This window comes from Cherax quadricarinatus, chromosome 7, assembly GCF_038502225.1.
Source record: "Cherax quadricarinatus isolate ZL_2023a chromosome 7, ASM3850222v1, whole genome shotgun sequence".
Classification (NCBI taxonomy): Eukaryota; Metazoa; Arthropoda; class Malacostraca; order Decapoda; family Parastacidae; genus Cherax; species Cherax quadricarinatus.
This window is the reverse complement of record NC_091298.1, coordinates 4,793,784-4,814,558: the sequence shown is the minus strand read 5'-3', so window position 1 is coordinate 4,814,558 and position 20,775 is coordinate 4,793,784. Positions and strand designations below refer to the sequence as shown.

Sequence of the window (20,775 nt, the reverse complement as noted above, 5' to 3'; positions counted from 1 at the left end):
TTACTTCTCTTACAACCCCATCTATAAATATATTAAACAACCACGGTGACATCACACATCCTTGTCTAAGGCCTACTTTTACTGGGAAATAATTTCCCTCTTTCCTACATACTCTAACTTGAGCCTCACTATCCTCGTAAAAACTCTTCACTGCTTTCAGTAACCTACCTCCTACACCTGCAACATCTGCCACATTGCCCCCCTATCCACCCTGTCATACGCCTTTTCCAAATCCATAAATGTCACAAAGACCTCTATAGCCTTATCTAAATACTGTTCACTTATATGTTTCACTGTAAACACCTGGTCCACACACCCCCTACCTTTCCTAAAGCCTCCTTGTTCATCTATCCTATTCTCTGTCTTACTCTTAATTCTTTCAATAATAACTCTACCATACACTTTACCAGGTATACTCAACAGACTTATCCCCCTATAATTTTTGCACTCTCTTTTGTCCCCTTTGCCTTTATACAAAGGAACTATGCATGCTCTCTTCCAATCCCTAGGTACCTTACCCTCTTCCATACATTTATTAAATAATTGCACCAACCACTCCAAAACTATATCCCCACCTGCTTTTAACATTTCTATCTTTATCCCATCAATCCCGGCTGCCTTACCCCCTTTCATTTTACCTACTGCCTCACGAACTTCCCCCACACTCACAACTGGCTCTTCCTCACTCCTACAAGATGTTATTCCTCCTTGCCCTATACACGAAATCACAGCTTCCCTATCTTCATCAACATTTAACAATTCCTCAAAATATTCCCTCCATCTTCCCAATACCTCTAACTCTCCATTTAATAACTCTCCTCTCCTATTTTTAACTGACAAATCCATTTGTTCTCTAGGCTTCCTTAACTTGTTAATCTCACTCCAAAACTTTTTCTTATTTTCAACAAAATTTGTTGATAACATCTCACTCACTCTCTCATTTGCTCTCTTTTTACATTGCTCCACCACTCTCTTAACCTCTCTCTTTTTCTCCATATACTCTTCCCTCCTTGCATCACTTCTACTTTGTAAAAACTTCTCATATGCTAACTTTTTCTCCCTTACTACTCTCTTTACCTGGAGTTTACCTGGAGAGAGTTCCGGGGGTCAACGCCCCCGCGGCCCGGTCTGTGACCAGGCCTCCTGGTGGATCAGAGCCTGATCAACCAGGCTGTTGCTGCTGGCTGCACGCAAACCAACGTACGAGCCACAGCCCGGCTGGTCAGGAACCGACTTTAGGTGCTTGTCCAGTGCCAGCTTGAAGACTGCCAGGGGTCTGTTGGTAATCCCCCTTATGTATGCTCGGAGGCAGTTGAACAGTCTCGGGCCCCTGACACTTATTGTATGGTCTCTTAACGTGCTAGTGACACCCCTGCTTTTCACTGGGGGATGTTGCATCGTCTGCCAAGTCTTTTGCTTTCGTTGAGTGATTTTCGTGTGCAAGTTCGGTACTAGTCCCTCTAGGATTTTCCAGGTGTATATAATCATGTATCTCTCCCGCCTGCATTCCAGGGAATACAGGTTTAGGAACCTCAAGTGCTCCCAGTAATTGAGGTGTTTTATCTCCGTTATGCGTGCCGTGAAGGTTCTCTGTACATTTTCTAGGTCAGCAATTTCACCTGCCTTGAAAGGTGCTGTTAGTGTGCAGCAATATTCCAGCCTAGATAGAACAAGTGACCTGAAGAGTGTCATCATGGGCTTGGCCTCCCTAGTTTTGAAGGTTCTCATTATCCATCCTGTCATTTTTCTAGCAGATGCGACTGATACAATGTTATGGTCCTTGAAGGTGAGATCTTCCAACATGATCACTCCCAGGTCTTTGACGTTGGTGTTTCGCTCTATTTTGTGGCCAGAATTTGTTTTGTACTCTGATGAAGATTTAATTTCCTCGTGTTTACCATATCTGAGTAACTGAAATTTCTCATCGTTGAACTTCATATTTTTTCTGCAGCCCACTGAAAGATTTGGTTGATGTCCGCCTGGAGCTTTGCAGTGTCTGCAATGGAAGACACTGTCATGCAGATTCGGGTGTCATCTGCAAAGGAAGACACGGTGCTGTGGCTGACATCCTTGTCTATGTCGAATATGAGGATGAGGAACAAGATGGGAGCGAGTACTGTGCCTTGTGGAACAGAGCTTTTCACCGTAGCTGCCTCGGACTTTACTCTGTTGACAACTACTCTCTGTGTTCTGTTAGTGAGGAAATTATAGATCCATCGACCGACTTTTCCTGTTATTCCTTTAGCACACATTTTGTGCGCTATTACGCCATGGTCACACTTGTCGAAGGCTTTTGCAAAGTCTGTATATATTACATCTGCATTCTTTTTGTCATTCCACCAATCGCTCCTCTTCCCTCCCACACCCACTTTCCTGTAACCACAAACTTCTGCTGAACACTCTAACACTACATTTTTAAACCTACCCCATACCTCTTCGACCCCATTGCCTATGCTCTCATTAGCCCATCTAAGTGTTATAGGATAAAAAAAAAAAAATTAGAGTCAGTACTTACCGAGATATGAGGCCGCAAAGTTGGCACTTGGGGATCACCTGACGGCAACATGGAGCACTGCCGCTTGCAAAAGTGTTGCCAATATACATTTTTTTTCTATTTTTCATATTATTTTATATAATTTTTAAGTTCTGATAATTACAACTTATAGTAGTTCTTGTCATTTCATAACCAATCTTTGTTCTGACACTAGTATTAGGTACTGAAATTGTACTCACATTATCACAAACACACTGACAGGTGGACATTTAAACCTGCCTTGGCCATTTACTATTGTCTTGGAATATATACAAAGTATTTATATGTCCAAGCAATGTTTTGGATATGTGGAAGTATATAATAATAATGAGGAGGAGGAGGAGGAGGAGGAGGAGAAGAAAAATACGTAATAATAATAAAATAATAAGTTCCCTTGAAGCATGAAAAACAAAGTCCACCCATGGCAGTGACATAAGATGAGATAACATCTGATAAGAGCTGACGTTTGATGAGCATACATAAGGGTGGGGGAGGGTGCAGCAGATAAGAAAAGATTAGAGGTGACGTTTGAAGAGCATCGCCCTCCTTTGTTTTCGCTGGTACACAAACATGTCTGCCTATTTGTCTGTCAAGCTCCCTGTATATCTGTCTATTCGTCTAGCTCTCTGTCTCAGAGAGAGAAACAAGACTGCGTCATTGTCATCACGTTTATTCACATCTTCAAGCAGAGTATAGCACTTTGTCTGGATTTTTTGTGTTATCCTAGGTAATTTACACTATGTATACTTGTATTTATGTGTACCTGTGAGACAGAGATAGACAGACAGATAGAAAGAGATAGAGACAGAAAGACAGAGACAGATAGACAGAAACAAAGAGAAAGAGACAGAGATGGACATAGATACAGACAGACAAACGGAGATAGAGCCAGGCCGCCAGCAGCCACACAGCTGGCCACCATGCAGCTGGCCAGCCAGCTAGCCATCCAGCTAGCCAGCCAATCAGTCAGTCAGTCAGTCATCCAGCCAGCCAGCCAGCCAGCCAGCCAGCCAGCCAGCCAGCCAGCCAGCCAGCCAGCCAGCCAGCCAGCCAGCCAGCCAGCCAGCCAGCCAGCCAGCCAGCCAGCCAGCCAGCCAGCCAGCCAGCCAGCCAGCCAGCCAGCCAGCCAGCCAGCCAGCCAGCCAGCCAGCCAGCCAGCCAGCCAGCCAGCCAGCCAGCCAGCCAGCCAGCCAGCTAGCCATCCAGCTAGCCAGCCAATCAGTCAGTCAGTCATCCAGCCAGGCAGGCAGCCAGCCAGCCAGCTAGCCAGCCAGCCAGCCAGCCAGCCAGCCAGCCAGCCAGCCTGCCAGCCAGCCTGCCAGAATTGTTTCTCTTTACTTAGGGCATAGGTTATAAGACATTCTGAAAGGGTGTTGCACAAATATTGCATATGGGTTATTATCAAGGTTTTTTGATATTTCCTCAACCACTTGTGGCCACATCCACCTCAAAGCCACTAAACTCAGGGTTAAAATCACTTTCCTCTTAAAATGGGAGTGTTAATACTACATGACATCAGTGAATCCCAGGTGTTTGCTGGGCTGTTTGCTCTAGCTGGCGCTCATTTGAACTGGTGCTCCCACAAGGTACTAAGTGGTCCCAGGTTTTTTAATACAGCGCACACTGAGTGTTAGGACCCATTCTATGCTGACAAGGCATCTCAGGCCAATCGTGCCAAATTTGAAGGCAGAAAAAATAAAATGTAAATGTATGTTTGGGGCACTAGAGGTAAAAACGTATATATACGTTTGGATCGTTTACGGGTTAAATAAATGGCTACTCTGAATGCAACTTCATGTTACAGCAGCTATACCACACAATACAATGTCTATGATGCACCAGCAGCACTATTACCACCCAAGTGTCAGTGGGTTATTGATATTTCTTCTTATTATTATTATTACTGTATGTATTCATGGCCGAGAATTAAACCTGTCAGAATTGCGAGCACCTGGGGATTTAGAGGTAATTAGGTTTTATCCAAGGAAGGATAGGTAGCTCCAATTCCTTGGATCAAGAGCCCTTCAGCAACCTCAAGGTACTACCTTCGAAGGGCCACTGTTCTCAAACTCATTTGCCTGTGACAATCACTGTTCATAAAACCATAACAATATTATAATTTTCAACACAATTTGAGACTGCAAACATTTATGAAAAGATTCAGGAAAACTGGTCAGCTGGAGTTTACCTCCACTCCTCCTTCAGAGGGATGGGAATGATGCAGTGGGAGGGTATCCAAAGGTTGCTTCCAGGGGTCATATGTACAGATATCAGCACACTTCTGGCAAAACTGAGTGAATGATGGTGAATGCATTTCCTTCTGTGGGCCACCCTGCCTTGGTGAGAGACAGCTATTACCTAGTCTGTTTCTTAAATTAATGTGAATTAGCCCAAAAGTAGAGAAGATTCTCTCAACTGAAGCAGTGCTTGTTGGAAGGCTACCTAATTTTAGCATGTAAGAGAATCTAGGTAGTAGGTTGGTAGACAGCAACCGACCAGGGAGGTACTACTGTCCTGCCAAGCAGGTGTAAAACGAAAGCCTGTAATTGTTTTACATGATGGTAGGATTGCCGGTGTCCTTTTTTCTGTCTCATAAACATGCAAGATTTTCAGGTAAGTCTTGCTGCTTCTACTTACACTTAGGTCACACTACACATACATGTATAAACATTTACATACACACCCTCTGGGTTTTCTTCTATTTTCTTTCTAGTTCTTGTTCTTGTTTATTTCCTTTTATCTCCATGGGGAAGTGGAACAGAATTCTACCTCCGTAAGTCATGCGTGTTGTAAGAGGCAACTAAAATGCCAGGAGCAAGGGGCTAGTAACCCCTTCTCCTGTATATATTACTAAATGTAGAAGGAGAAACTTTTGTTTTTCCTTTTGGGCCACCCTGCCTCGGTGGGATATGGCCGGTTTGTTGAAAGAAAGAAAGAAGGAAGAAGAGAATGTTGAAACCAAAATTTGTAGATTTTTCTCCATTTGTTTTAAGGAGTTTTCACCACTTTCTGGGGAGAAAGTTTAAAGTTATTTCTGGCATCAGCACTGAATTATAGTACATATTCTCATCAATGAAGAGAGCAAGAAGAGGTGGTAAAAAAAAATCTTCAGTGACCTGTGTCAGCCATTCAAGCAGGTTTTTTCTCTGTAGTGGTTGTATTAAAAATGATGTATTGGGTAGAAAAAGCAACTTTACATTTAGGTTCACAGACTGGAAGATGACCACAGGAATTTTCAAGAATGAGGGAAACTTTCAACACGACATTCTTTTTCGCAAGTACACCTTCAATGCAGGAATAAAATAATGCTTGAACCATTTGACAAACAAGGCCCAAACAGGCTCTGTCTTTACCTTTTTAATGCACAGGGATTCCCTGCTTTGGGTCACAGAAACAAGCTGGCACTCTCCTTGGCTACAATGAAAAGAAGTGCAAATTTTTCTGTCTTGCTAAGGTTTGGAAGTTTTTGATGGCATTTTCTCTCAACATAGCTCTCTCTTGTCAGCATTAAACACTTGCTTGGGGCTGCAATCAATCTCAGAAAAAATTTCTGTTAAGTCAGCAGGATAACTTCTTGCAGCTAAGTTATCAACTGATGCACTCTTGACACTAAACCTTATGAAGATGATTGCATTTTATTAAATTTTCTGCCCATCCAGCACTAAGCCTACACTGTTGTGAAGGATCTCTATCCTTTAACACAATTTAATAGCAAGGTACATTTTTGCGTAACTGTCTAAACACACATTCTTCAATTTTCATCTTATATAACTGTATCTGACATTTTTTATGGCATGTCACAATCTATACTATGGTACTTACTGTACAAGTTTTTGTTTTCTTCTCATTAGTTCTAATTGTACAAATGGCTGATTTTCTCACAACAAAAGCACAGCCAGCCTCCATCACACTTGCTCCACCTTGAAGTATATCAGACTTCCATTTTCTTGAATACTATCACAGATTTATGTATGCCTATTCTTCTTCCAGGCATCTCCAGCAATGTTCTTATAAAACAACTGTAGGTGGTGGGGATGATAATGAGGATGGGAAGGAGCTGTCACTCACTCTACTAACACACAGGTCAAACACATCAAGAAACTAGAGAAAGTGCAAAAGTTTGCAACAAGGTTAGTTCCAGAGCTCAGGGGAATGTCCTACGAATAAAGGTTGAGGGAAATTGGCCTGAAGATGCTAGAGGGCAGGAGGGTCAAGGGAGACATGATAATGACATACAAAATACTGTGTGGGATAGATAAGGTGGACAGAGACAGGATGTTCCAGAGAGGGGACATAGGAACAAGGGGTCATAACTGGAAGCTGAAGATTCAGACGAGTCAAAGGGATGTTAGGAAGTACTTCTTCAGTCAGAGTTGTCAGGAAGTAGAATAGTCTAGCAAGTGATGTAGTGGAGGCAGGAACCATACACAGCTTTAAGATGAGGTATACAAAGCTCAGGGAGCAGAGAGAGAGAGAGAGAGAGAGAGAGAGAGAGAGAGACAGACAGAGAGAGAGAGAGAGAGAGACAGACAGAGAGAGAGACAGAGACAGAGAGAGAGAGAGACAGAGAGAGAGACAGAGAGAGAGACAGCGAGAGACAGAGAGAGAGACAGAGAGAGAGAGAGACAGTGAGAGACAGTGAGACAGAGACAGTGAGACAGAGACAGAGACAGACAAAGACAGAGAGAGACAGAGAGAGAGAGAGAGAGAGAGAGAGAGAGAGAGAGAGAGAGAGAGAGAGACAGAGAGAGACAGAGAGAGACAGAGAGAGACAGAGAGAGACAGAGAGAGAGACAGAGAGAGAGACAGAGAGAGAGAGAGAGAGAGAGAGAGAGAGAGAGAGAGAGACAGAGAGAGAGACAGAGAGAGAGACAGAGAGAGAGAGAGACAGAGAGAGAGACAGAGAGAGAGACAGAGAGAGAGAGAGACAGAGAGAGAGACAGAGACAGAGACAGAGAGAGAGAGAGAGAGAGAGAGAGAGAGAGAGAGAGAGAGAGAGAGAGAGAGAGAGAGAGAGAGAGAGAGAGAGAGAGAGAGAGAGCTAGTCTATCAGCACCCTGTCGGCCAACATTAGAGGTTTCATTACTAATGTTGGAGAGCTGACACATAGTTTTGTGAACACTCGACGTCCCGACATGATAGCTGTTGTTGAAACATTTTTGGATGACAGGACTCCAGAAAACTTTGCAAGAATTACTGGCTACACCTCATGGATGAGACAGGCAAGGGCAAGGAGGAGGTGTTGCTGTGTGCTTCTCTAAAAGTGTTCATGCCCAGCACATTGATGTTGCCCCCCCCTACACATCTTGAAATGATGTTCTTCAAGCTCTGTATAAACACTAGTACCTCTGTACTAGCATGTGCAATGTACAGACCTCAGTGGCAACATGCAGATCCCATCAGCTTCCTAATGGAAAATATTGACTCCCTTCTGCTACAACATAACTGTCAACATATTATAATTGTTGGTGACCTCAACCAGCACCTTATACAGAGGGACTTTGATGACCTTCTTGCAGTGTTTGACATGAGAAGCTTTGTTGATTTCCCTACTCACATCTCTGGCTCCTCCCTTGACCCAGTAATGAGTGATCTGGCAGAAGGCATAGTCACTTGTCAACCCCTCGGCTATGTTGGATTGTCTGACCACAAGGCTATTTTAACAACACTTAAGATCCCAACAGAACGAGGTGAGGAGTCCACACGCACAACCTGGCTATGGGAAAGAGGTAATTGGCCAGCCCTTTGCTCTGAGCTCGCCACCACTGATTGGAATGCGCTTCTCCAAGGGGATGTTGACAACCAAGTGAAAGCATTCACTGGACACATCCTTAATCTACAACAAGAACACATTCCTCACCGGCAATATGTGATGAAGCCTACAGATCAGCCTTGGTTTGGCTTTCGTTGTAGAGAGGCTGCTACTGCTAAGTACAAAGCATGGCGAAGGTATAAGAGACATCCTACCACCTATAACAGGAACTTGCACAGGCAAGCCTGTAGACATATAGGTGATGTTCAAAAGTGGGCCATTGCTAAATGGGAGGAGGACACTAAAAGAAAGCTAGCATCAGGTAGGGTAGGCTCCAAAACCTGGTTGTCCCTGGTCAAGGACATCTGCCTGATGAACTCATTCCACCTCTAAATCGACAGGATGGGACCACCTCTACTAGTAGTCAAGAGAAGGCGGACCTCTTTGCTGAACACTTTGCTACCAAAATGCAAGTTCCTGATCCAGCAAGGGACCCTCCTTGGCTAGCTGCAAGAACTGTGTCAAAACTGTCAGTGGTGACAATAAGGCAGGAGGAGGTGCATTTCCTTCTTAAATTGCTTGACCAAGAAAAGGCTGTGGGCCCAGACAAGTTGAGCCCAAGATTGCTGAGATGTGCAGACCAGCTAGCAGCACCTCTAACTCGCATCTTTCAGCACTGCCTAGTACAGTGTAAATGGCCCTCTCTATGGAAAGAGGCAAATGTAGTCCCTGTTCACAGAAAGAAGAGGAAAGCAGAAATCAGCAACTACAGACCAGTGTCACTCCTGTCAATCACTGGTAAGATCCTTGAGACAATAATCTCAAGACAAATGACAGAGTTTTTTGACTATCACTCACTATTTTGTGATCATCAATATGGCTTCAGGAAAGGTTACTCTGCTGCTGATCTGTTGTTAAACCTCTCCACTAAGTGGCACCAATCATTGGATGAATCCAAAGTCAGCTGTGTGGTAGCACTGGACATTGCTGGCGCTTTCGACCGGGTGTGGCACCAGGGCCTCTTAGCAAAACTTCAAGCACTGGGAATTGCAGGCTCTACGCTATGTCTCCTCAGTGATTACCTTCATGGTAGATCTCTAAGTGTAGTTCTCAATGGAACGGAATCAGCAAGACATCCTATTGGGGCAAGTGTTCCACAAGGAAGCGTGCTGGGTCCATTGTTATGGAATGTCTACTTCAACGACTTCTTCATCTCATCCCAGAATCACATGCATATGCAGATGACTGTACACTGACATTCACTTATCCAAGAGAAGAAATGCCAGCTGCTCTAAGCTACATCAATCACCAGCTGAGAGCTATATCAGCTTGGGGAAATAGATGGCAAGTAACATTTGCACCTGAGAAAACGCAAATGATGATCGTCTCTAGGCACCATGATGGTAATGCTGGTGCAGTAGTAAGGATGAATGGGAGGGTGTTGGCACCTGGAGAAGAAGTTGATATCCTTGGGGTGAAATTTGACTTCAAACTAACCATGAAGAACCATGTTGTAAATCTTGCAAATAAGGCAGCCAGGAAGCTTACAGCACTTCGCTGTATCTCGCATCTGCTTGACAGTAGGGGTTGCAAGATCCTGTACGAGGCACAAGTACGCTCACACCTTGAGTATGCTCCACTTTCTTGGTTTGCTTGCCCCCCCTCTCATCTGTGACTGCTTGACAGAGTAGAGAACAGAGCAAGACGTCTCATCTCTCGCCTGGACCCATCCTGGATAGATCTGTCATTTCAGCAGAGCCTTCAACATAGGAGGGATGTGGGTGGCCTTACTGTTATGTACAAGGCCAATATTGTCAAAGTACCACACTTGGATCCACTTCGAGGACAGCGTGAAACAAGCTTTTATGCCACAAGACAGGCAGAAAGCAGCAACTTCACTCTGGCTGTACCCTTCTCCAGAACATCACTCCATCTGAGATCCTATATACCCAGGATGACTCGAGTGTGGAACACATTCGTACAGCATAATGATGTCAACGAGATAAAGTCAGTTGATCAAATGAAAATGCTGGCCCACAGATGGCTCCAACTTCATCCTGTTCCCTACTTGTATGTCTCATAACAATAAAAATGCTTTCAAATGAGCTGATGTAGGTAACAGCTCTTAGCTTGCCAATAAAGTTAGGAATCCTTAACCTGTAAATAGCTTGTCAAAGCTAGGGATCCTTAACATTGTCAAACCCTGTGTAAAAAAAAAAAAAGAGAAAGAAAGAGAGAAAGAGAGAAAGAAAGAGAGAAAGAGAGAGAAAGAGAGAGAGAGAGGGGGGGAGGACCTAGCAGCAATCAGTGAAGAGGCGGAGCTAGGAGCTGAGTCTTGACCCCTGCAACCACAATTAGGCGAGTACACTCCAATCTTGGACCCAACTGCTCATTTTGGAGGAAATAAAATCCTCTATATTTAATACCCAGATTTCATGTGTAACTTGATGCTGACCCTGTCATGCTTTATGGAATGCGATACCAAGAATTTCATGTACTATAAAAATTTTTGGTTGCAGTTTTTGAATTGTGTAGTAAGACGATGGCACAACATTAAGTCATTTTATAAGAGAATTTACAGTACCATATATACTTTAAATAGACATCTCGTAATTACCTTGTATGTAAAGAAATCAAATCGATAGGCATAAATCTTGAGTCCTATCTCCACAATAAACAGAGCCAAGACACTGAGGGAAAGTGTGTGTAGAACAAATGGTATAGATGAAGGAAACCCATTCATCTCCAAGTCCAGCAATAGTTCTGTGATGACCAACATAGTATCCACCACCACCAAAGAGACAACAAGTACCTAGAAAATTAATAAAAAGATTAACCTACAACTGGGACCTGACATGCATGTAATTACTGACATATCCTGGGGCATAATTCTTGAAGAAGCTGCAACAGCTTTCTCAAAATGAAGCATGTCTTTAAAAACATACAGTAATTTCTCACAAAATATAAGATATTGCTACAAAAAAAAGCAAATTTAAAAAGTCAAAAAATTAAATTAATGCACAGTAACACAGCAAACAGTACATGGGGTACCATAAAATTACATAAATATTGCCTATAAACAGTGGTGGCTCGTAACGCCAGTAATATTTATACTATCGTACCACATCAAACTTCTATTTTTAATAATTTTTATTTTTTTTTTTTATTATCACACCGGCCGATTCCCACCAAGGCAGGGTGGCCCGAAAAAGAAAAACTTTCACCATCATTCACTCCATCACTGTCTTGCCAGAAGGGTGCTTTACACTACAGTTTTTAAACTGCAACATTAACACCCCTCCTTCAGAGTGCAGGCACTGTACTTCCCATCTCCAGGACTCAAGTCCGGCCTGCCGGTTTCCCTGAATCCCTTCATAAATGTTACTTTGCTCACACTCCAACAGCACGTCAAGTATTAAAAACCATTTGTCTCCATTCACTCCTATCAAACACGCTCACGCATGCCTGCTGGAAGTCCAAGCCTCTCGCACACAAAACCTCCTTTACCCCCTCCCTCCAACCCTTCCTAGGCCGACCCCTACCCCGCCTTCCTTCCACTACAGACTGATACACTCTTGAAGTCATTCTGTTTTGCTCCATTCTCTCTACATGTCCGAACCACCTCAACAACCCTTCCTCAGCCCTCTGGACAACAGTTTTGGTAATCCCGCACCTCCTCCTAACTTCCAAACTACGAATTCTCTGCATTATATTCACACCACACATTGCCCTCAGACATGACATCTCCACTGCCTCCAGCCTTCTCCTCGCTGCAACATTCATCACCCACGCTTCACACCCATATAAGAGCGTTGGTAAAACTATACTCTCATACATTCCCCTCTTTGCCTCCAAGGACAAAGTTCTTTGTCTCCACAGACTCCTAAGTGCACCACTCACTCTTTTTCCCTCATCAATTCTATGATTCACCTCATCTTTCATAGACCCATCCGCTGACACGTCCACTCCTAAATATCTGAATACGTTCACCTCCTCCATACTCTCTCCCTCCAATCTGATATTCAATCTTTCATCACCTAATCTTTTTGTTATCCTCATAACCTTACTCTTTCCTGTATTCACCTTTAATTTTCTTCTTTTGCACACCCTACCAAATTCATCCACCAATCTCTGCAACTTCTCTTCAGAATCTCCCAAGAGCACAGTGTCATCAGCAAAGAGCAGCTGTGACAACTCCCACTTTGTGTGTGATTCTTTATCTTTTAACTCCACGCCTCTTGCCAAGACCCTCGCATTTACTTCTCTTACAACCCCATCTATAAATATATTAAACAACCACGGTGACATCACACATCCTTGTCTAAGGCCTACTTTTACTGGGAAAAAATTTCCCTCTTTCCTACATACTCTAACTTGAGCCTCACTATCCTCGTAAAAACTCTTCACTGCTTTCAGTAACCTACCTCCTACACCATACACTTGCAACATCTGCCACATTGCCCCCCTATCCACCCTGTCATACGCCTTTTCCAAATCCATAAATGCCACAAAGACCTCTTTAGCCTTATCTAAATACTGTTCACTTATATGTTTCACTGTAAACACCTGGTCCACACACCCCCTACCTTTCCTAAAGCCTCCTTGTTCATCTGCTATCCTATTCTCCGTCTTACTCTTAATTCTTTCAATTATAACTCTACCATACACTTTACCAGGTACACTCAACAGACTTATCCCCCTATAATTTTTGCACTCTCTTTTATCCCCTTTGCCTTTATACAAAGGAACTATGCATGCTCTCTGCCAATCCCTAGGTACCTTACCCTCTTCCATACATTTATTAAATAATTGCACCAACCCCTCCAAAACTATATCCCCACCTGCTTTTAACATTTCTATCTTTATCCCATCAATCCCGGCTGCCTTACCCCCTTTCATTTTACCTACTGCCTCACGAACTTCCCCCACACTCACAACTGGCTCTTCCTCACTCCTACAAGATGTTATTCCTCCTTGCCCTATACACGAAATCACAGCTTCCCTATCTTCATCAACATTTAACAATTCCTCAAAATATTCCTTCCATCTTCCCAATACCTCTAACTCTCCATTTAATAACTCTCCTCTCCTATTTTTAACTGACAAATCCATTTGTTCTCTAGGCTTTCTTAACTTGTTAATCTCACTCCAAAACTTTTTCTTATTTTCAACAAAATTTGTTGATAACATCTCACCCACTCTCTCATTTGCTCTCTTTTTACATTGCTTCACCACTCTCTTAACTTCTCTCTTTTTCTCCATATACTCTTCCCTCCTTGCATCACTTCTACTTTGTAAAAACTTCTCATATGCTAACTTTTTCTCCCTTACTACTCTCTTTACATCATCATTCCACCAATCGCTCCTCTTCCCTCCTGCACCCACTTTCCTGTAACCACAAACTTCTGCTGAACACTCTAACACTACATTTTTAAACCTACCCCATACCTCTTCGACCCCATTGCCTATGCTCTCATTAGCCCATCTATCCTCCAATAGCTGTTTATATCTTACCCTAACTGCCTCCTCTTTTAGTTTATAAACCTTCACCTCTCTCTTCCCTGATGCTTCTATTCTCCTTGTATCCCATCTACCTTTTACTCTCAGTGTAGCTACAACTAGAAAGTGATCTGATATATCTGTGGCCCCTCTATAAACATGTACATCCTGAAGTCTACTCAACAGTCTTTTATCTACCAATACATAATCCAACAAACTACTGTCATTTCGCCCTACATCATATCGTGTATACTTATTTATCCTCTTTTTCTTAAAATATGTATTACCTATGTTTTAAATACATTGAAAACAACATACAACAGATTTTTCCTGTAATACATTTGTCAGTTGCAAATTATTTTAGTGTAAGGCTGATAAAGTCACACATCTGGCAGTGAGCATCTGGGGGACTCTGCAGCTCCTATGGACAAGCCACCACTGCCTATAAAACAGTAAAATATAAAAAAAAAATTATATTTCATTCTTTTCCAGTCAGTTGCAATGGAAGTACTGCACCAGAATCATAACTAATAAGATTGAAGCAGTGTAAAGCAAACTGTGAAAATAATGTGAAGTGCTGATATGCACAATAGTAAATGACAACTCTACCACTGCCAAGGGTTGACAACCTGGACCCCCAGATTCTTGCAGTTGTCTCATTATCTTAGTAGAAGCTAAGTAATAAACACTACCTGTGTCTTACAAGTACAGCAGCTACTGTATATTTTATGCACAAGTGTAGTATTTTAACTGCGAAGAGTTATTTTACTGTACAGCCTTTCCTCACTTAAGAGACATACTCGTTCACTGACGCCTCGGACTTAAGACAGGCTCTCTGACCAGTATGCATGCCTAAATAATACATACTAAAGCCGATTTCTTCTATTCTGTTTATTACAATATACAGTACACTACTGTATAAACATTTAAAAATATACCAGAAATGTTATAAATGGTGCAAAGGTGACATTAAAACAATATCAAAGATAGCTGACACAAACCCAGTACCATTATAGTATGCTCCTCACTTAGCAATGAATTTGTTTACCGATGTGGTCTTAGGAACAGAACTCCGTCATTAAGTGAGGAGAGGCTGTATATCTATTACCATTTGATGTAAGTAATGCCCATGTCCTCCACAAAGTCAATAAGACATATGCTAAATGTGTATGAGGTGCAACTTAGAGTCTAACTTGTATGTTGAATATGCCTGGAAACCTTATTATTCATCATCACTGACAATGAATAAAAAAAGTAGACTACATCAAAAACACTGGAATACCTGCTATTCAGCAAGATTAAGCCTTGCCCACCTACAATAATTAGAAGACCTCATGGGCTGTCTGATGCCATCTCAAACCTCACCCATACTACGCGCCTCATCAGGTCACTACCGGTCACTCACACCTTGCTTTATGCTTATATATACAGTATATAAATATACAGTTATTCTTGATCCTGTGTATGTTAAGACGTGATCAAGGTCCCAAGACTGAGGTATCCAAATAAACATGTCCTAGTGTTTATGTCTCTAAGCCTGGCTTTTCAGACATCAGGGTGCTGCAAGGAATTATTTTGGCAAATTTGCTGGTCTAGTGGAAGAGCATGATTTAACTCATAAACTCCATGAAATGCTTTCATTTTTAGCAATGAGAAATCTGTTAGAGATTTGAAAGAATCCAAGAGGGGGTTATTTTGTTGACTAGTGCAAATGAAGCATTTCTTTAAAAACATACAGTAATTTCTCACAAGAACAACACTCTTGTAATGAGTAGAAGCAAAATCCCACACCTCTCAAGGCTGTCAAAATGTTGCCTGTTATTTACAACACATACCAGGAGGCCTGGATGAAGCAAAAAATTACCAACCAATATTCTCTAAAATATTTTAGAGAAGAGGCCAGAAGTATTGAAGCAAAGCAGAGCTCTCAAAAGACTGAAAGATAAAGCTACTATTTAACATTTGCTCTGCTCTGTTCACAAACTTGCACAAGTGATTTCATAAATAGGAACTGTTTTTGAAAAATTCATCCTGCCTAACTGCACACGAATGATCCAGCCCATGAATCAAGGCCTTATTAATGTGAGAAAGGTACTTAAAGTTTTCAAAAATAATTTGGAGTAAAATAAAAAATGAATCCTGCACAATGAAAAATCATGGGATAAGGCTAGTTCTTAAGTACAGTAGTGCCCCCTGTATTTGCAGGGGATACATTCCAAAACCTACTGATAGTTGCAAACCCTATATGCAAGTCATTTTTACGTATATACCCATGATAAAGTTTAATCGATAAATTATTCAAAACAAGTCTACAATAAGCACTTTTTCTTTGACGGAAAGCATTTCACAGGTTCTCTTAGGCTTTGAAGAACTGCAGCATCACTACTTTTGCACTTTGGGGCTCATTATTAAGCAAAATTAAGGATTACTTTTGGGCCACAGTAAACAGAGGATATCAAATCTGTGGATATGGGGTTTCTACAGTACAGTAAGTCTCCATGGAAAAATACACAACAAAATACAGCCTACTAGAAAGGCAAGTAATGATGATGCAGGTCATGCAAATTTTGAGGGGTTTCAAGAAATTTCTGAGGAGTTAAAGGTTTTGTATGTGAGGGACCTGGACAACCAACAGGTGTATGAGCATGTTAGATAGGAGCAAGTGGAGGCAAAGTGGATTTCATGACTCAACGTGCTGGAGGAGTGTGGACAAGGTAACATCTATTAAGGGATTCAGATAACCCAGTTAGATGGATTTGAGTCCAGGAGGTAGAAATACAGTGCCTCCACTCTGAAGGAGGGGTAGGGATACTGCAGTTTGGAGGGAGATCTGAATTGTAGTATCGGCACGCCTGTGGCAAGACAGTGATGGAGTGAGTAATAGTGCATTTTTTTTTTTTTTTGGGGGGGGGGGGGGTCACCCTACCTCAGTGGCAGATAGTTTTTAAAACTTTTTTAAATTACATAGGCTTTCAAAAGACTATGTTAAGTAATCCCAAACAAAAGTAAGGACTATGAACATTAATTTAACTGTGATAAATGTTTTCCTCTATGTGCAACAACTGACTCTTAGCCCATTGATTTTGTTAGAAATGAGTGTGCTGAATAACTAGTCACTGAAGGTACAAGTGCAACATTATATAAAACTAAGTATATCCAACTGTGAGGAAATTATAGCCTTAATGCAGAAGAAAGCGTACACAGTACAACTAAGCAGAAAATAGTGCATCTGTATAGGTCATACTTAAAGTTGACGAGTCAAAGGCATCATCATGCAAAGCAGCCCTAGGTGAAGTTTTCGAGGTACCTGCCCCATTATTTGTAGTGGATGTTCAAGATATGGATATGGAATGAAGAGATGTGCAGGACCATACAGGTACCTGTACCCCTGTGGCTGGAGCATCAATATTCACTCCAATTCCTCTGGCACTTCGAGCAGTGCCTACCCTTAGATGATTTGCATCTAAGAGTATATAGTATAAATATACCTGTAATTTAGAAGAGGACAATACATATATTTAACCTTTGGTGGGTACAGTACACAGAAAACAGCTGTATTATAATTTTAAAGTATCCCATAAGTGTTTTAGTTATTTAGTCCGAAAATATGCTCAAACTGGGAAGCTCAAAGTCTGGGTGTGTTTTGATTAATATACTAGTGAAGAACTGAAACTAATAAAAAACAATAATACTAATATACTAATAATAACAAAAAATAGTACATTAATTAATAATTAAAAAAAAATGACAGGTTAATAGGGAGGACTATCAGTGTTCATACAATCAGAACAATGTTTAAGCATGGCTAATAAAAAATAAAAAAAGGTACTCAGAGATCCCCTATCGATCCCACCCGCTGCAAACTGACAGTACCACAAAGGTCCTAAACATGGGACTGTCAAAAGGAAGGTAGAATAAAAGGGAAGAAGCAATCAAAAAGATGTTTATCAGCATGACCTTTACCAAACATAAGAATTATCATTATTATTATATTGCAATCATGGGCAATTTGTAATCCCATAAAGGTCATACACCACCTAGGCTATAAAAGGTAATCAGGTTTGATTCAAGGAAGGGGGTAAAGTAATAAACACAAGACAGAAGTCAGAAATATAAAATGTTCTCTTGACAGAATTATACAGTTACCTGACAACGAGTAGAACGAAGAAAATGTTGCAACTGCCGTCTTGCAGATGTTCGTGATCTAAGGGCTATGCCATCAGAAGAAGTTGAGTCAAGGCTGTGGGTATCCTGTGGTCCCCGAGGAACATCATCTGTAACTCCATCAGTATCTAATTCTCTGTTTCTTTCCATAATGTTTCTTGAAATAAGAAAAAAAATTAGCATCTTATTAATTTTAATTTCAGTTTATGAGGTTTCACTTGAGAATTAGTTTATATGAGGTGACCCCATTTCTTTCAGTACAGTAAACCCTCCACATAACAGACTAATGGGAAAAAGGGAAAGTAGAGTGGGTGGCTGGTAATGGTAATCATGGTGGACAGAGAAGAGATTGCCTTGCAGTAACATTAAGTTGACATTTATGTAGCCAATGCACTTTGACCAATGTTTAAAAGTTAAGTGACCCAACAAATTCAATTCTGTATTCTTTAAGTCTGTTACATGAAGGTCCATTATATGGAAAGTTAACCGCAGCTATTCACTACATGCATCATAAATTCGCTTTTATGCTTTCACCCAAGCCCAGCATTACTTAATTTATCCATACAGCCTCTCCTCACTTAGTGATGTACTCGTTTACCGATGCCTCGGACTTACAACGCGCTCTGACAAGTATTCATACCTAAATAATGTATATTAGAGTTGATTTCCTCTATTCTGTTTATTTCAATACACAGTACACTACTGTACAAATATTTAAAAATACACCAGAAATGTTATAAATGGTGCAAAGGTGACATTAAAACAATATCATAGATGGGCGACACAAACTCACTACCATTATAGTATGCTCTTAACTTAGAGACGAATTTGTTTAACGACGTGGTCTTAGGAACAGAACTCCGTCATTAACTGAGGAGAGGCTGTATATATCTTAAAGATAGGCTTTCAATTTAAATGTCTTATGTTTCTGCAAGAAAAAATCAAAGTGCTTATGTAAAAACAATTATAAATGTACTTATGCTTATGTATAATAAAGAGTAGCTTTTCAAAGAAATGTGGAAGTAGAGGACAGCACCACATTGTCACAGGTATGGGTGGAGGGAATTTCATTTACCCATTCAAGGCATTTAACCACCGAATTTAAAGGGCAGTAGCTAAAGTTGTATTGATGCATTTTGAATATTTCCAGTTCATATACACCTCGGTAAGGCTATTTTCATGGCCACCTTTGCTTTTTATTATCAACAAACAGAAATTTTATGTCACAACAGATCTACATAGCTGTTTTAACTTTTAAGGTTTAAATAATTATATATTACAAGGACCCCAATAGAAATAAGTTACTTTGACTTTTTAGGGTTATCCTAGATAATTTACACCATGTATGATAACTGTACTTGTGTGTACCTCTCAGTGGCGGCTTGTAATGCTAGTAATACCTATACTATCGTACCGCATCAAACTTCTATTTTTAATAATTTTTTATCTCATTTCAAAAGAAACTAAAATCGCTTATAAATACATTGAAAACAACATACAACAGATTTTTCCTGTAATGTATTTGTCAGTTGCATAAAGTTGATGAAGTCATACGTCTGGCAGTGAGCATCTGGGGGGGACTGCAGCTCTGCAGCTCCTATGGACGAGCCGCTACTGGCACCTGTGCCTAGATAAACTTACTTGTAACTGCCCTGTGTGAGCAAACAATGTTTGTCGTATTTCAAAGTGAAATACAAATTTCTTACATGAAATTCCATTTATATACTGTAAGAGCTCCAATAGAAAGATGGTGCATTGTTTGACTATTGAAGTGTCGTAGGTTAAATTCTACATAATGTACTTTGCTACAAGGCTATAATTTGACTATCTGAAGCTCTTTAAGAAATGCCAATTTTTAGAGGCCCCCAAAATTCGTAAGTCCAAATGGGTACAACATTATTATAATGAACTTAAGCCCTAAACCCCAAAACTAGGTGCAGTAACAGCAAAGTATGGAAGGATGAAATTTGTTTTGCGACACATCGCGAGGCCGTAAGATGTACGCAACTTTAATCAGCCCATGTGTAAGTCCGGCTCTGCTATACAAGACCATTGTCAACATTTAAACTTATACACGAAACCTAATTAAAAAAAATAAAGTTAATTTATACCTAAATAAAAGCAGACAAAGGGAGTGACGCCGCGATCTAGTTCCAACGTCTCCTGAAACAATTAATATTCAATATTACTTCCTGCTTGACTGTTACACCTGGAACTGTATACAGCAAGTTACTTTACTATTTAACTAATACATACATACATACACACTACGACAAATTTGGCACACAAAGAACTGATTAAACCTGAGAAGAGAGAGATACGCTCATACGCAGCCAGACTGTTGTTGGGGGTTGTTAAGGACTAGCAAAGCTCATGCTTTATTACTTACAAGTTAATTTCTGTCCTTGGATAATATTACAATTGTTATATATATACTCTACTCACCTATATATATATATATATATATATATATATATATATATATATATATATATATATATCTATATCTATATCTATATCTATATCTATCTATCTATATATATATATATATATATATATATATATATATATATATATATATATATATATATATATATATATATATATATATATATATATATATATGCAAAACAACCACTGTGAAAAAATAGAGAAGTTCCAATCGCTTTCGTGACTACTCACATTATCAAGGAACAATGAAAGTAAAGCATCAAAGGAAGGTATATAAAGGGGTAGCCCACACCTCACTATCATATCATACAACAACGAAACACCTGACGCGAGACAGCAGGCCCGCCGGCCGAACTAGACAGGTCCTTCTTACAAC

The 20,775-nt window shown here is 40.7% G+C and overlaps 1 protein-coding gene across 5 annotated transcripts in view; it reads right to left on the bottom strand.

The window, feature by feature from the left end:
- The window catches only part of LOC128686777 (voltage-gated hydrogen channel 1), a 39,909-nt gene extending 19,607 nt beyond the window's left edge, over nt 1-20,302 (bottom strand). For 3 of the 5 annotated variants that reach the window (XR_011391659.1, XM_070082236.1, XM_053773826.2), the window contains exons 1-4: nt 20,252-20,299; nt 20,060-20,111; nt 17,931-18,105; nt 10,903-11,097 (exon numbers count right to left, since the gene is read on the bottom strand). Coding sequence is in view for 4 of the 5 variants with exons in the window: in XM_070082236.1 (XP_069938337.1) it covers nt 10,903-11,097; nt 17,931-18,098 (363 nt within the window). In the remaining variant the exon portion in view is untranslated. Of the gene's footprint in view, nt 1-10,902; nt 11,098-17,091; nt 17,273-17,930; nt 18,106-20,059; nt 20,112-20,251 lie in introns of those variants that run through there. The other 2 variants (XM_053773827.2, XM_053773828.2) reach the window with 2 other exon arrangements.
- Nucleotides 20,303-20,775: the final 473 nt, after the last annotated feature.